We start from the raw sequence: 13808 nt of genomic DNA, 5'->3' as shown, positions 1-13808 counted from the left end.
GACTTCAAAGCTCAGGAGAAGTGATAAAAAGACTAAAAGAGACCTCATTCAAAGAGAAATGTAGTTGAAGATGGTGCCGTTTTCCCCCAAAGAAATCAGAGAAAATTTTAAAAGATGGTAATATCCAACTTTGGCAAGACTGTGGGAGAATGGGCTTGGACAGAATATAAATGGGGTTGGACAGACTATAAATTTTTTCACAAGTTATACAGCATAGTTGACTTTAAATGCACACTTCATGACCCAGAAATTTCAATTCTAATAATATATCCTTTAAAAGAAATATTAGTATGCATGCATAAAGATTTCCCACACTATAGCCAAACATGGCAAATGACAAGGATATTCTCCCCAGCATTATTTGTAATAGCAAAAAATAACAAACACCCTAAAAACCTTCAGGTGGAGTATGGACGTGCCATAGTTGAGGAATACAATAGAATCTTTTGCAACTACCGGAAGAGAGTGGAAAGATGCTTACTATACACAAAGCAGATTTAAAAAGAACAGCAAGGACTTCCCTGGTGGCGCAGTGGTTGAGAGTCCGCCTGCCGGTGCAGGGGACACGGGTTCGTGCCCCGGTCCGGGAAGATCCCACATGCCGCGGAGCGGCTGGGCCCGTGAGCCATGGCCGCTGAGCCTGTGGGTCCAGAGCCTGTGCTCCGCAACGGGAGAGGCCACAACAGTGAGAGGCCCGCGTACCGCAAAAAAAAATAAAATAAAATAAAATGTGAGAGTCATCAAAATACAGCATGTGAAACTATGAAATCACCCAGGGAGAACAATGGGCCATGGATAGAACCCTAGGAAAACTAATTCTTGGAAGGAACACCCCATGACCATGAACATAATTAATTAAATTAAAATGGACAGGGCAACAGCCAGCCTTTTACTGAAGCTTGGTTCACTGAAGAAACTCCATAAAATCACCAGAAACAACCCTCTCCCCTCCCCACTTTCTTAGGTACTTTTAGTTTCCTAAGGTTGCTGTAGCAAAGTACCCCCAACTGAGTGGCTTAAAAAGCAGAAATGTAAGGTTGCGGGGTCAGAATAATTCCCTAGGTAATGACAGGAGATGCAGTAGTAAGGAATCCCAGGAGGAAATACCTCCTATCCTAATATCCCACCACATACAGTCAGCCTCCAGAATCCAAAGTGACCTGAGAATCGCCCCCTTCCCTCAGCTATGGGGTAGAGAGGGTGAGCTGTAAAAAGAAACAGTTGGGAGTAGATCTCGGGACAGTGACGGAGGGGGAAGGAAAATAATCAACCTGAAAATGAACACATATCTTCATGTGCTAATTGACATTTGCTTATCATCATTTTCAAACCATCTGTTCAATTTCTTTTTTTTTGCGGTACGCGGGCCCCTCACTGTTGTGCCTTCTCTCGTTGCGGAGCACAGGCTCTGGACACCCAGGCTCAGCGGCCATGGCTCACGGGCCCAGCCGCTCCGCGGCATGTGGGATCTTCCCGGACCGGGGCACGAACCCACGTCCCCTGCATCGGCAGGCGGACTCTCAACCGCTGCGCCACCAGGGAAGCCCATCTGTTCAATTTTTTTTGGCCCATGTATTCTAATGAAGCTTTTGTCTTTTTCTTATTGACTTATAGATATTCTTTATATCTTCTGCATATGAGCCTTGTTAAATGTAGATACTGCAAACATGAAAAGTGTCTTTTTTTTCTTTAGCTTTTTATTTTTTATTTTTTTGCCACACCTTGTGGTAGGCAGAACTTTCCGGCTCATAAATTGAACCTGCACCCCCTCTCGTGGAAGCAAGGAGTGTTAACCGCTGGACCACCTGGGAAGTCTGAAAAGAGTCTTTTAATGAATCACAGTTTTTCATTTTAATGAAATCCAACATACCAATGTTTTTATGGTTACTGGGTTTTTTTTGTGTGTGTCTTAGTTAGGAAACCTTTGCCCCCATCAAGGTCATGAGCTTTTCTTCCGTGTTTTGTTCTAGAAGCTTTATGCTTTTAGCTTTCACCTTCTGGTTTGTGATCCATCTTGAATTAACATTTGTGCATGGTGTGAGGTAGGGGTCAAGGCTTACTTTTTCCCTATGGGTATAGGATTTCTTGCATTTATTTATTTATTTTATTTATTTATTTTAAAATTATTATGATTTTTTTAATATTAGTTTTTTTAACATCGTTACTGGAGTATAATTGCTTTACAATGTTGTGTTCGTTTCTGCTGTATAACAAAGTGAATCAGCTATATGCATACGTATATTCCCGTATCCCCTCCCTCTCACCCTCCCTATCCCACCCCTCTAGGTGGACACAAAGCACCGAGCTGATCTCCCTGTGCTCTGCGGCTGCTTCTCACTAGTTATCTATTTTTTTTTTTTTTTTTTTTTTTTTTTGCGGTACGCAGGCCTCTCACTGCTGTGACCTCTCCCATTGCGGAGCACAGGCTCCGGACGCGCAGGCTCAGCGGCCATGGCTCACGGGCCCAGCTGCTCCACGGCATGTGGGATCTTCCTGGACCAGGGCACGAACCCATGTCCCCTGCATCAGCAGGCGGACTCTCAACCACTGAGCCACCAGGGAAGCCCTAGTTATCTATTTTACATTTGGTAGTGTATATATGTCCATACCACTCTCTCACTTTGTCCCAGCTTACCCTTCCCCTCCACCGCGTCCTCAAGTCCATTCTCTATGTCTGCATCTTTATTCCTGTCCTGCCCCTAGGTTTTTCAGAACCAGTTTTTTTTCTTTTTTTAGATTCCATATATATGTGTTAACATATGGTATTTGTTTTTCTCTTTCTGACTTAACTTCACTCTGTATGACAGTCTCTAGGTCCATCCACCTCACTACAAATAACTCAATTTCGTTTCTTTTTATGGCTGAGTAATATTCCATTGTATATATGTGCCACATCTTCTTTATCTGTTCATCTGTCAATGGACAATTGGGTTGCTTCCATGTCCTGGCTACTGTAAATAGAGCTGCAGTGAACATTGTGTTACATGACTCTTTTTGAATTATGGTTTTCTCAGGGTATATGCCCAGTAGTGGGATTGCTGGGCCATATGGTAGTTCTATTTTTAGTTTTTTAAGGAACGCACATACTGTTCTCCATAGTGGTTGTATCAGTTTACATTCCCACCAACAGTGCAAGAGGGTTCCCTTTTCTCCACACCCTCTCCAGCATTTATTGTTTGTAGGTTTTTTGATGATGGCCATTCTGACCAGTGTGAGGTGATACCTCATTGTAGTTTTGATTTGCATTTCTGTAATGATTAGTGATATTGAGCATTCTTTCATGTGTTTGTTGGCAATCTGTATATCTTCTTTGGGGAAATTTCTATTTAGGTCTTCTGCCCATTTTTGGATTGGGTTGTTTGTTGTTTTGATATTGAGCTGCTTGTATATTTTGGAGATTAATCCTTTCTCAGTTGCTTCATTTTCAAATATTTTCTCCCATTCTGACGGTTGTCTTTTCGTCTTGTTTATGGTTTCCTTTGCTGTGCAAAAGCTTTGAAGTTTCATTAGGTCCCGTTTGTTTATTTTTGATTCTATTTCCATTTCTCTGGGAGATGGGTCAAAAAAGATCTTGCTGTGATTTATGTCATGGAGCGTTCTGCCTATGTTTTCCTCTAAGAGTTTGATAGTGTGTCTGGCCTTACATTTAGGTCTTTAATCCATTTAGAGTTTATTTTTGTGTATGGTGTTAGGGAGTGTTCTAATTTCATTCTTTTACATGTAGCTGTCCAGTTTTCCCAGCACGACTTATTGAAGAGGCTGTCTTTTCTCCATTGTATATTCTTACCTCCTTTATCAAAGATAAGGTGACCATATGTATAGTGGAATAACTGAGGACATGGAAAGGAGACGTGACCCATGAGCACCCCCCCCCCCCAGCAAACTGGGGGCTGGCGAATAAGCCAGAACTGCAAAGAGTCCTGATTGGTTTGAGCCCCCCCCCCGGCAAACTGGGGGCATGCGAATAAGCCAGGACTGTGAACAGTCCTGAATGCTTTGAGCTCCCCCCCCATCCACAGCAAACCAGGGGCCTGCGAATAAGCATTGGGTTCTTTGGGCACTGATCCATGAGATGTCCTCAGTATAATCAGAATGGTGGGAACGCAAGGAAATGTCCTTGTGCTACTTCAGTATAATCAAAATAATGGTGGGAATTTTGTGCTGCTTTTGCGCTCAAGGACGAAGCATGGCATGTTTTCAAGAAAGCCCTTTATTGCTTGTATAATCAATAGAAGCATATCTTGCTGCTTTGACATTTCTGAAATGTTAAGAAAACAAGTCTTAAAATGTAAACATAGATAATGCTTTAATAAAAGCTACCACAGCAGGACAGATGGCGCTGTTTTGCCTGAGCGAGCGGCAGCCCTCTACTGCTGTGCTTCGGCACAATTCATCTCGTGTGACAAGCTTGCTTTCGGCCCTGTCATAAGATAAACTACAACACATATGTGCATGGGTTTATCTCTGGGCTTTCTATCCTGTTCCATTGATCTATATTTCTGTTTTTGTGCCAGTACCATACTCTCTTGATTACTGTAGCTTTGTAGTATAGTCTGAAGTCAGGGAACCTGATTCCTCCAGTTCCATTTTTCTTTGTCAAGATTGCTTTGGGGCTTCCCTGGTGGCACAGTGGTTAAGAATCCACCTGCCAATGCAGGGGACACGGGTTCAAGCCCTGGTCCAGGAAGATCCCATATGCCACAGAGCAACTAAGCCCGTGTGCCACAACCACTGAGCCTGTGCTCTAGAGCCCACAAGCCACAACTACTGAACCCACGTGCCACAGCTACTGAAGCCTGTGTGCCTAGAGCCTGTGTTCCTCAACAAGAGAAGCCACCACAGTGAGAAGCCTGTGCACCTGAACAAAGAGTAGCCCCCGCTTGCCGTGACTAGAGAAAGCCTGCACACAGCAACGAAGACCCAATGCAGCCAAAAATAAATAAATTAAATAAATAAATTTTAAAAAAAAGATTGCTTTGGCTCTTTGGGGTCTTTTGTGTTTCCATACAAACTGTGAAATTTTTTGTTCTAGTTCTGTGGAAAATGCCATTGTTAATTTGATAGGGATTGCATTGATCTGTAGATTGCTTTGGGCAGTATAGACATTTTCACAATGTTGATTCTTCCAATCCAAGAATACGGTATATCTCTCCAACTGTTTATATCATCTTTAATTTCTTTCATCAGTGTCTTATAGTTGTCTGCATACAGGTCTTTTGTTTCCTTAGGTAGATTTATTCCTAGGTATTTTATTCTTTTTGTTGCACTGGTAAATGGGGGTGTTTCCTTAGTTTCTCTTTCAGATTTTTCATCATTAGTGTATAGGAATGCAAGAGATTTCTATGCATTAACTTTGTATCCTGCTACTTTACCAAATTCATTGATTAGCTCTAGTAGTTTTCTGGTAGCATCTTTAGGATCCTCTATGTATAGTATCATGTCATCTTCAAACAGTGACAGTTTTACTTCTTCTTTTCTGATTTGGATTCCTTTTATTTCTTTTTCTTCTCTGATTGCTGTGGGTAAAACTTCCAAAACTATGTTGAATAATAGTGGTGAGAGTGGGCAACCTTGTCTTGTTCCTGATCTTAGTGGAAATGGTTTCAGTTTTTCACCATTGAGAATGATGTTGGCTGTGGGTTTGTCATATATGGCCTTTATTTTGCATTTATTGAAAAGCTCTTTCATTCCCCCACTGAATTGTGTTAATATCTTTGTCATAAATAAAGTGATCATATATATGTGGTCTGTTTCTGGACTCACTATTGGATTCCATTTCTCTATCTTTTATGTCGGTACCACTCTGTCGTAAGTTTACCTTTATGGTAAATCTTGAAATCTGGTAATCTCACTGGTCTCTAGCCTCAGTTCCACTATTACCTCACTGGTCTATTGTCACTGCTGGTTAATGTAGATCAAATTCATTCCTCGAGGTATATTTTTAATATTTTTTTTACAGCATAACTTTCTTATAATTGTGATACAGAATCATGCACACACACTTTTTAAAATATTTATTTATTTATTTTATTTTTGGCTGCGTCAGATCTTAGTTGCAGCACGTGGGCTTAGTTGCCCCACGGCATGTGGGATCTTAGTTCCCTGACCAGGGATCAAACCTGAGTCCCCTGCACTGGAAGGTGGACTCCCAACCACTGGACCACCAGGGAAGTCCCTGACACACACACTTTTTAGCTCTAACTCTGGTTCACAGGAAATGCAGGGAACACAGGAACATGTTGAATGACAGAAAGAGGACTCAACCAGCCAAATGAAAATGACAAATGACTTGGTTTCATAACAAATTAATGGCTTTTTTTAAAAGAAAAGGAAGGGGATCATTATAGATTAAAAGATATTTAAGACACTTGTCAACCAAAGGCAATGGATGAAGTTTGTTTATTCTTTTTTCTTTATTCTGCTTTGCAGTAGTTATTTCCACTATTTTATCTTCCAGGTCACTTATCCGTTCTTCTGCCTCAGTTATTCTGCTATTGATCCCTTCTAGAGTATTTTTCATTTAATTTACTGTGTTGTTCATCGTTGCTTGTTTCATCTTTAGTTTTAGGTCCTTGTTAAATGTTTCTTGCATTTTGTCTATTCTGTTTCCAAGATTTTGGATCATCTTTACTATCATTATTCTGAATTCTTTTTCAGGTAGACTGCCTATTTCCTCTTTATTTGTTAGGTCTGATGGGTTTTTATCTTGCTCCTTCATCTGCTGTGTGTTTTTCTGTCTTTTCATTTTGCTTATCTTACTGTGTTTGGGGTCCCCTTTCGCAGGCTGTAGGTTCTTAGTTCCCGTTGTTTTTGGTGTCTGCCCCCAGTGGCTGAGGTTGGTTTAGTGGGTTGCGTAGGCTTCCTGGTGGAGGGGACTGGTGCCTGTGTTCTGGTGGATGAGGCTGGATCTTGTCTTTCTGCTGGGCAGGTCCACGTCTGGTGGTGTGTTTTGGGGTGTCTGTGGACTTACTATGATTTTAGGCAGCCTCTCTGCTAATGGGTGGGGTTGTGTTCCTGTCTTGCTAGTTGTTTGGCATAGGGTGTCCAGCACTGTAGCTTGCTGGTTGTTGAGTGAAGCTGGGTGTTGGTGTTGAGATGGAGATCTCTGGGAGATATTCGCCGTTTGATATTACGTGGAGCTGGGAGGTCTCTTGTGGACCAGTGTCCTAAAGTTGGCTCTCCCACGTCAGAGGCACAGCACTGACTCCTGGCTACAGCACCAAGAGCCTTTCATCCACACGGCTCAGAATAAAAGGGAGAAAAAGTAGAAAGAAAGAAAGAAAGAAAGAAAGAAAAAAAGAGGATAAAATAAAATAAAGATAAAATAAAGTTATTAAAATAAAAAATAATTATTAAGAAATTTTTTTTATTTTTAAAGTAAAAACAAACAAACAAAAAAACCGGACGGACAGAACCCTAGGACAAATGGTGAAAGCAAAGCTATACAGACAAAATCTCACACAGAAGCATACACATACTCACAAAAGGAGGAAAAGGGGAAAAAATAATATATCTTGCTCTCAAAGTCCACCTCCTCAATTGGGGGTGATTCGTTGTCTATTCATGTATTCCACAGATGCAGGTACATCAAGTTGATTGTGGAGATTTAATCCGCTGCTCCTGAGGCTGCTGGGAGAAATTTCCCTTTCTCTTCTTTGTTCGCACAGTTCCCGGGGTTCAGCTTTAGATTTGGCCCCGCCTCTGCATGTAAATCGCCGGAGGCCGTCTGTTCTTGGCTCAGACAGGACGGGGTTAAAGGAGCCGCTGACTCGGGGTCTCTGGCTCACTCAGGCCGGGCGGGGGGGGGGTGGGCACGGAGTGCGGGCGAGCCTGCGGCGGCAGAGGCCTGCATGACGTTGCACCAGCCTGAGGCGCGCCGTGCGTTCTCCCGGGGAAGTTGTCCCTGGATCCCGGGACCCTGGCAGCGGCGGGCTGCACAGGCTCCCCGGAAGGGAGGTGTGGATAGTAACCTGTGCTCGCACACAGGCTTCTTGGTGGCGGCAGCAGCAGCCTTAGCGTCTCATGCCCGTCTCTGGGGTCTGCGCTTTTAGCAGCGGCTTGCGCCGTCTCTGGAGCTCCTTTAAGCCGCGGTCTTAATCCCCTCTCCTCGCGCACCAGGAAACAAAGAGGGAAGAAAAAGTCTCTTGCCTCTTCGGCAGCTCCAGACCTTTTCCCGGACTCCCTCCCGGCCAGCCATGGCGCACTAACCCCTTCAGGCTGTGTTCACGCCGCCAACCCCAGTCCTCTCCCTGGGATCCGACCGAAGCCCGAGCCTCAGCTCCCAGCCCCGCCCGCCCCGGCGGGTGAGCAGACAAGCCTCTCGGGCTGGTGAGTGCCTGTCGGCACCGATCCTCTGCGGGAATCTCTCCGCTTTGCCCTCCGCACCCCTGTTGCTGCGCTCACCTCCGCGGCTCCCGTGAAGTTTGTTTAGATCTGGATCCAAACACAGTAATAAGACATTTTTGAGACAGTCAGAAAAGTTTCAACACAGACTTCTGATAGACGATATTAACATATTATTATAAAATTGTCTTAGATATTTATGTGGTTATATTTTTATTAATTCCTCATCCATTAGAGATACAGAATTCATGCATGGAAAAATTTGCTGTCTGAGATTTGCATAAAGTAAAAAGGGGGAAGATGAGGGGCATAGATGAAAGAAGAATGGGGACATTTTGAAATTATTGAATTGCGTGATGGGCATTTTCTACACTCTCTATTTTATGTATAAAATGTTTAGTTTGTTTTTAAAGAAACTTCTACACCTGTCCAGGTGGAGACGGTGGTGACTTGGACAGAATGGTTATGGTAAAGGAAGGAGAGAAGATCAGATTCAGGGTATATTTTCTAGGTAAAGCTGACAACTTGCTGGTGGATAAAATGTAAAAGAAAGAATCAAGGGTAAGATTAAGTGTTTGGTTGAAGTAAATGGACAGCGCCATTTACTGACATGGGGGTGGGCAGGGGAAGGCTTGGTTGGCTGAAATGAGGGGAGATGTTGTCACAGACATTTGGGGAAACTATGACTAACCATGATGTTGTTTTAATTTAGAAGCATGTAAAATGTGCCCCCCCAATACATTTTTAAATGTACATGAAGAAAATAGAGAATGCTGAATTAATAAATGAACATAGAATTTCTTTTCTTTTGTTTTAAATAGCAAAACCTGGTCCAGTGACCACCACCCATTCAAGCTGTATAAAATAAGGCTGGAGGGCTTCCCTGGTGGCGCAGTGGTTGAGAGTCCGCCTGCCGATGCAGGGGACACGGGTTCGTGCCCCAGTCCGGGAAGATCCCACGTGCCACGGAGCGGCTGGGCCCGTGAGCCATGGCCGCTGAGCCTGCGCGTCCGGAGCCTGTGCTCCGCAACGGGAGAGGCCACAACAGTGAGAGTCCCGCGTACCGCAAAAAAAAAAAAAAAAGATAACATTCCTTCTTGAGCTCGTAAGGCGTCACGTGACCCACCAGGATGACGCTTAGATCCGGATTATGGAAACTGTCAATAACACATCATTTGATGTACAGCTCTCTGTCTCAAAAAAACTTATATAACTGTGCCTTGATTTCTAACCGGTGGAACAGTTCTCAGAGCTTTCTGAGATGCTCTTCCCTGGTTATAATCCTCAAATTTGGCCCAAATAAAATTTTCCATTTCTTTCTTAGGTCCACTGATTAAGTTTTCGTCGACACCTCTTTGAAATTGGGTATGACCACGTGACTTTCTTCAGTCACTGAAATGTGAGTGGCAAACCTTTTTTTCCTCTGTACCCATTTTTGGAGCTTCCTCCCAATTTTTTTTTTTTTTTTTTTTTTTTTGCCACACCGTTCGTCATGTGGGATCTTAGTTCCCCCACCAGGGATGCAACCCGTGCCCCCTGCAGTGGAAGCGTGGAGTCTTAACCACTGGACCGCCAGGGAAGTCCCAGCATCTTCCCAATTCTTAGGGTATTCTTTCATTACCTTTTCTTGAATCAGCTCCCTTACAAATATGGTGGTCGTGTTTGTATTAGGTGACCCACCCCCATGACCTCAGGTAATTGACTCATGGTGGATGAGTCAATGGATATCAATCCGATTGAGCCCATCAGATTATCTTTTTCAGGAATGTCAAACTGTGGCAGAGAGACACTAGGAGTTTCTGTTGGGCCCTTGAAATGAGACTTCTATTTCAACATTACCTCCGTGGTCCACCATCTCTGCATGCTGGAAGTGTTACAGTAGCCTTCTCACTGGTCTCTTTGTCTCCATCCTTGCCCTTACAGCCCTCTCTCCACATAGCAGCCAGATATGTCCACACAGCAAATCAGATCATATCACTCCCCTAATTAAATTAAAGCCCTCTGATGGCTTCCCATCGGTCTTAGAATAAAACCCAAAGTCCTCATCATGGTCGACAAGGCATTTCATGGTCCCACCCTGCTAACTTCTCCACCTATATCTGTCTCCATGTGCTCCAGTCACACTGGTCTCATTTCACTCTCATGTATAACTAGACTACCGCCCCGCCCCGCCCCAGGACCTTTGCACGTGGGATCTCAAGTCAGGTGAGGATATGCATGTTGGCCTCCTTCATGCCAAAGTCATAAAAGATTTTGCAAATGCAGAGACTCATCTATTTAGTTTGTTATCCAGTTATTTATGGCTGCCTAACAGATTATCCCCAAACTTAGTGGCACAAAACAATCAGAGTGCTGTGCTCACAGAATCTGTGAATCAGGAATATGGCTTGTCTCTGCGACATGTTGTCGGGAACCTCGGCTGGATCACTCTAAACGCTAGGTTGACTGGAACAACTGTGGAATCATCTGGAGGCTTCTACACTCACATGTCTGATGTGTGGGCTGGGATGACTTGAAGCTGGCCTCAGCTAAGACTGTTCCTCTGTGGCCTCTCACTGAGTTTGGGCCTCCTCACAGCATGGTCGCTTCAGGTGGCTGGACTTCTTACATGATGATGACGACTGAGGACTCCAAGAGTAAGTGTTTCAGCAAACAGCTTGAAAGCCATGTTGTGAGGGAGTCCAAGCTATCCTGTCTTGCAGGATATTCCAAATGAGCACCACTAAGTGCAGCTGCGTAACAGCACCCAGCCAGCGTTGCACTGGAGCAGAGAATCACCCAGCAGCCCACAGACTGGTGGGAAAGAATGAATTGCTGTCACTTGAAGCCACTATGTTTTGTTAACGCAGTCCCTGAGAGCAGGGATCGTGTTAGGTTCATCACTACAGGTATTTACTAAAAGAATGAATAGACTCTCGTCAAGTTCATTGAGCCATGCTGGTCTCTGAGTTCTCAACAATAATCGTCGTGGTCCCCAGAAGCCAGGGTTGCAGAGGTGGGGCACAAGGTCTTGGATTCACACCAACTACTAGCCAATATGGCTCTCTTGTAAAAACTGGGCAAAAGGTCCCCACTCTGGATGGACTAATTAGAAAAAAGTGAGTCCTCTGGGTGGACACAGTCCCAGGGACACATGGCTTGGAGAGCAGACTGTAGGCTCTAGTTAAGCCCCACTTGCCTCCTTGTCTAGGGACCTTTGTGTAGTGACCAACTTGCACAATAATCCAGGGCTTCCCTGTTTTGCACCCTACAGACATTCCTCCCTTCTTCCTTGGTAAGAGCACCCCAATTTTCTTACTGCAAGCCACCATGTCCTTCAGAGGAAGCTGATCAACTCCCCAGCTGCAGGGGGCAAAGATTTATTGATCTGAAGCTAAGTCAATCCCAGGCTCTCATTCACCATGCCTTACAAGGGGTCAGGGGGCATGTGACACAGTTCTGGTCAATGAGACATGGGGCCAGTTGCTGGAGGATTTGGAAGGTTTCCCACACTCTTCAGAAGGGACCTAAGATAAGAACAAACCTCTTTTTGCTGCCTTGGGAAAAGGATATCTGTGTGACACCTGAGTAGGTGGCAGCTTTCTTGGGACCACGGGGAGCACGTGGGAGCTGATTTAAGAGATTATGGCAGCTCAACAAGATGGATAGAACTGGGGTCTTTTTTTTTTTTTTGACTTATTTTTATTTAAAAAAATATTTATTTTATTTATTTATTTTTGGCTGCTTTAGGTCTTCGTTGCTGTGCACGGGCTTTCTGTGGTTGCGGTGAGCAGGGGCTACTCTTTGCTGTCATGCGTGGGCTTCTCATTGCGGTGGCTTCTCGTTGCGGAGCACGGACTCTAGGCGCGCAGGCTTCAGTAGTTGTGGTGCACAGGCTCAGTAGTTGTGGCTCGCGGGCTCTAGAGCACAAGCTCAGTAGTTGTGGTGCACTGGCTTAGCTGCTCCAGCAGCATGTGGGATTTTCCTGGACCAGGGCTCGAACCCATGTCCCCTGCATTGGTAGGCAGACCCCTAACCACTGCGCCACCAGGGAAGTCCCAGAACTGGGGTCTGGTTGAGCTGCTAAATTAACCCTGGAGATGTGCCACCTCTGGTCCTGTTGTGTGAGACACATGAACATGTTATTTAAACAAGTTAGTTGGGACTTCTGTTACTTGCAGCCTGAAGCATTATGGTACAAGAGGGCAGTGTTCTGGAACATGTAATAATGTGCTTCTCATACCTTGGAACAGATCTTGGGGGATCCAGAAGAGGGGAATGGAGTGCTGATGGACCAGCTAACATCAGTGCTTGAGGAGTGGGGACAGGTCTGCCGCGATCCCAGTCCAATCTGGCAGGAAGGCTGCCTCTGGCTTAAAGACTTTGAGGAAGGGAGAGTCTGGGAGGGTATAATTGGCCAGGTAGATGGTCTCTCCACCTGCGAGGTAGGCGGCCCAGATCCCAAACGTCCCAATGGTCATGATGGTGTGATTACATTGCGTGAGCAATGCAAAGTCCTTGGCGGGTGAGCCCTCAATGCCATTGCCGGCAAAGACCACATCCCCACGGGAGGCCTCAATATTTTCCCGACACCAGGCCATGCCGTTGCTGGTGACCACGAAGATGGGGGAGCGGTAGCGAGCCCGGAACCAGTCCAGGGCCTGCTGCAGGTAGCCCCGGTCGGCCACCACGCCCTTCCACACGTTGGGCATAACGTGGACGTAGTCCCCCCGGCGCACGTGGACCCCTACGTAGGTGCTCGGCCGGCTCCCATTCACCTGCAGACCCCGCAGAAAATTCTGGGCCTCCTCACGCACGTGGTCGTGCAGGGTGAACTCCTGGAGGATCTCGGCGCGGAGGTGGTGGTAGAAGGTCCACGAGCAGGGGTAGCCGGTGAGGCGCACGTACTCTCCCGGGATGTGTCGGTACCGCTCTTCCATCCAGTCGTTCAGGGGGTAGTTCTGCCAGGGGATCCTGCTGGCCGTGGTGTCGTGCAGGACGGGGAGGGTGATTCTGAAGATGGGGGCCAGCGTGCTGTGCATCTGGGGCGGGATGAAGGCCGGCCGCCCATTCATCTTGGCCAGGGCGTACAGGGTGGCGTACTCCCCCATCTGGTTCCCCAGGCGGCCTATGGCATTGATCGTCCACATGCCCTTTGGCCGGGGGCTCCGCTGGGGGCTCGAGGGAGATTCCTCGGTTGCTAGCTCCAGCGTCTGTAACTCCCATGTGGGCTGAATCTTCACTAGCCTCTGCTGAAGGTGAAATACGGTGGAAGCCGTGAAGACAAAGAGGATGAAGGGGGCCGTGGGGAAGAAGAAAGGTGCCTGTGTGCTGAGCATGGCTGTTAGGAGAGGGAGAGCAGGAAACGGTTAGCTCAGGGGACGGAGGCCATGGGCTAGTGCATGAAGCTGGCGGCGCAGTTGTCCGGGCAGACATCGCGTGGACGTATGTACGTGTGGGTCTGCTTTGCATGCGCATGGAAATGA

The 13808-nt window shown here is 45.9% G+C and overlaps 2 protein-coding genes across 2 annotated transcripts in view; one reads left to right on the top strand and one right to left on the bottom strand.

Annotated features, from left to right (window-relative positions):
• Window positions 1-13808, top strand: part of MAMSTR (MEF2 activating motif and SAP domain containing transcriptional regulator) — a 30067-nt gene that overhangs the window by 14609 nt on the left and 1650 nt on the right. The window lies entirely within an intron of this gene.
• The window catches only part of LOC101323662 (galactoside alpha-(1,2)-fucosyltransferase 2), a 29530-nt gene continuing 28348 nt past the window's right edge, over window positions 12627-13808 (bottom strand). Inside the window, exon 3 of the mRNA XM_019927236.3 lies at window positions 12627-13663. Within this exon, the coding sequence (XP_019782795.2) occupies window positions 12627-13663 (1037 nt within the window). The remainder of the gene's footprint in view (window positions 13664-13808) is intronic.

The sequence above is a fragment of the Tursiops truncatus genome, chromosome 19 (assembly GCF_011762595.2).
Source record: "Tursiops truncatus isolate mTurTru1 chromosome 19, mTurTru1.mat.Y, whole genome shotgun sequence".
NCBI lineage: Eukaryota > Metazoa > Chordata > Mammalia > Artiodactyla > Delphinidae > Tursiops > Tursiops truncatus.
Note: the sequence above shows the minus strand (reverse complement) of the source record. Positions and strands in the feature narration are given on the sequence as shown.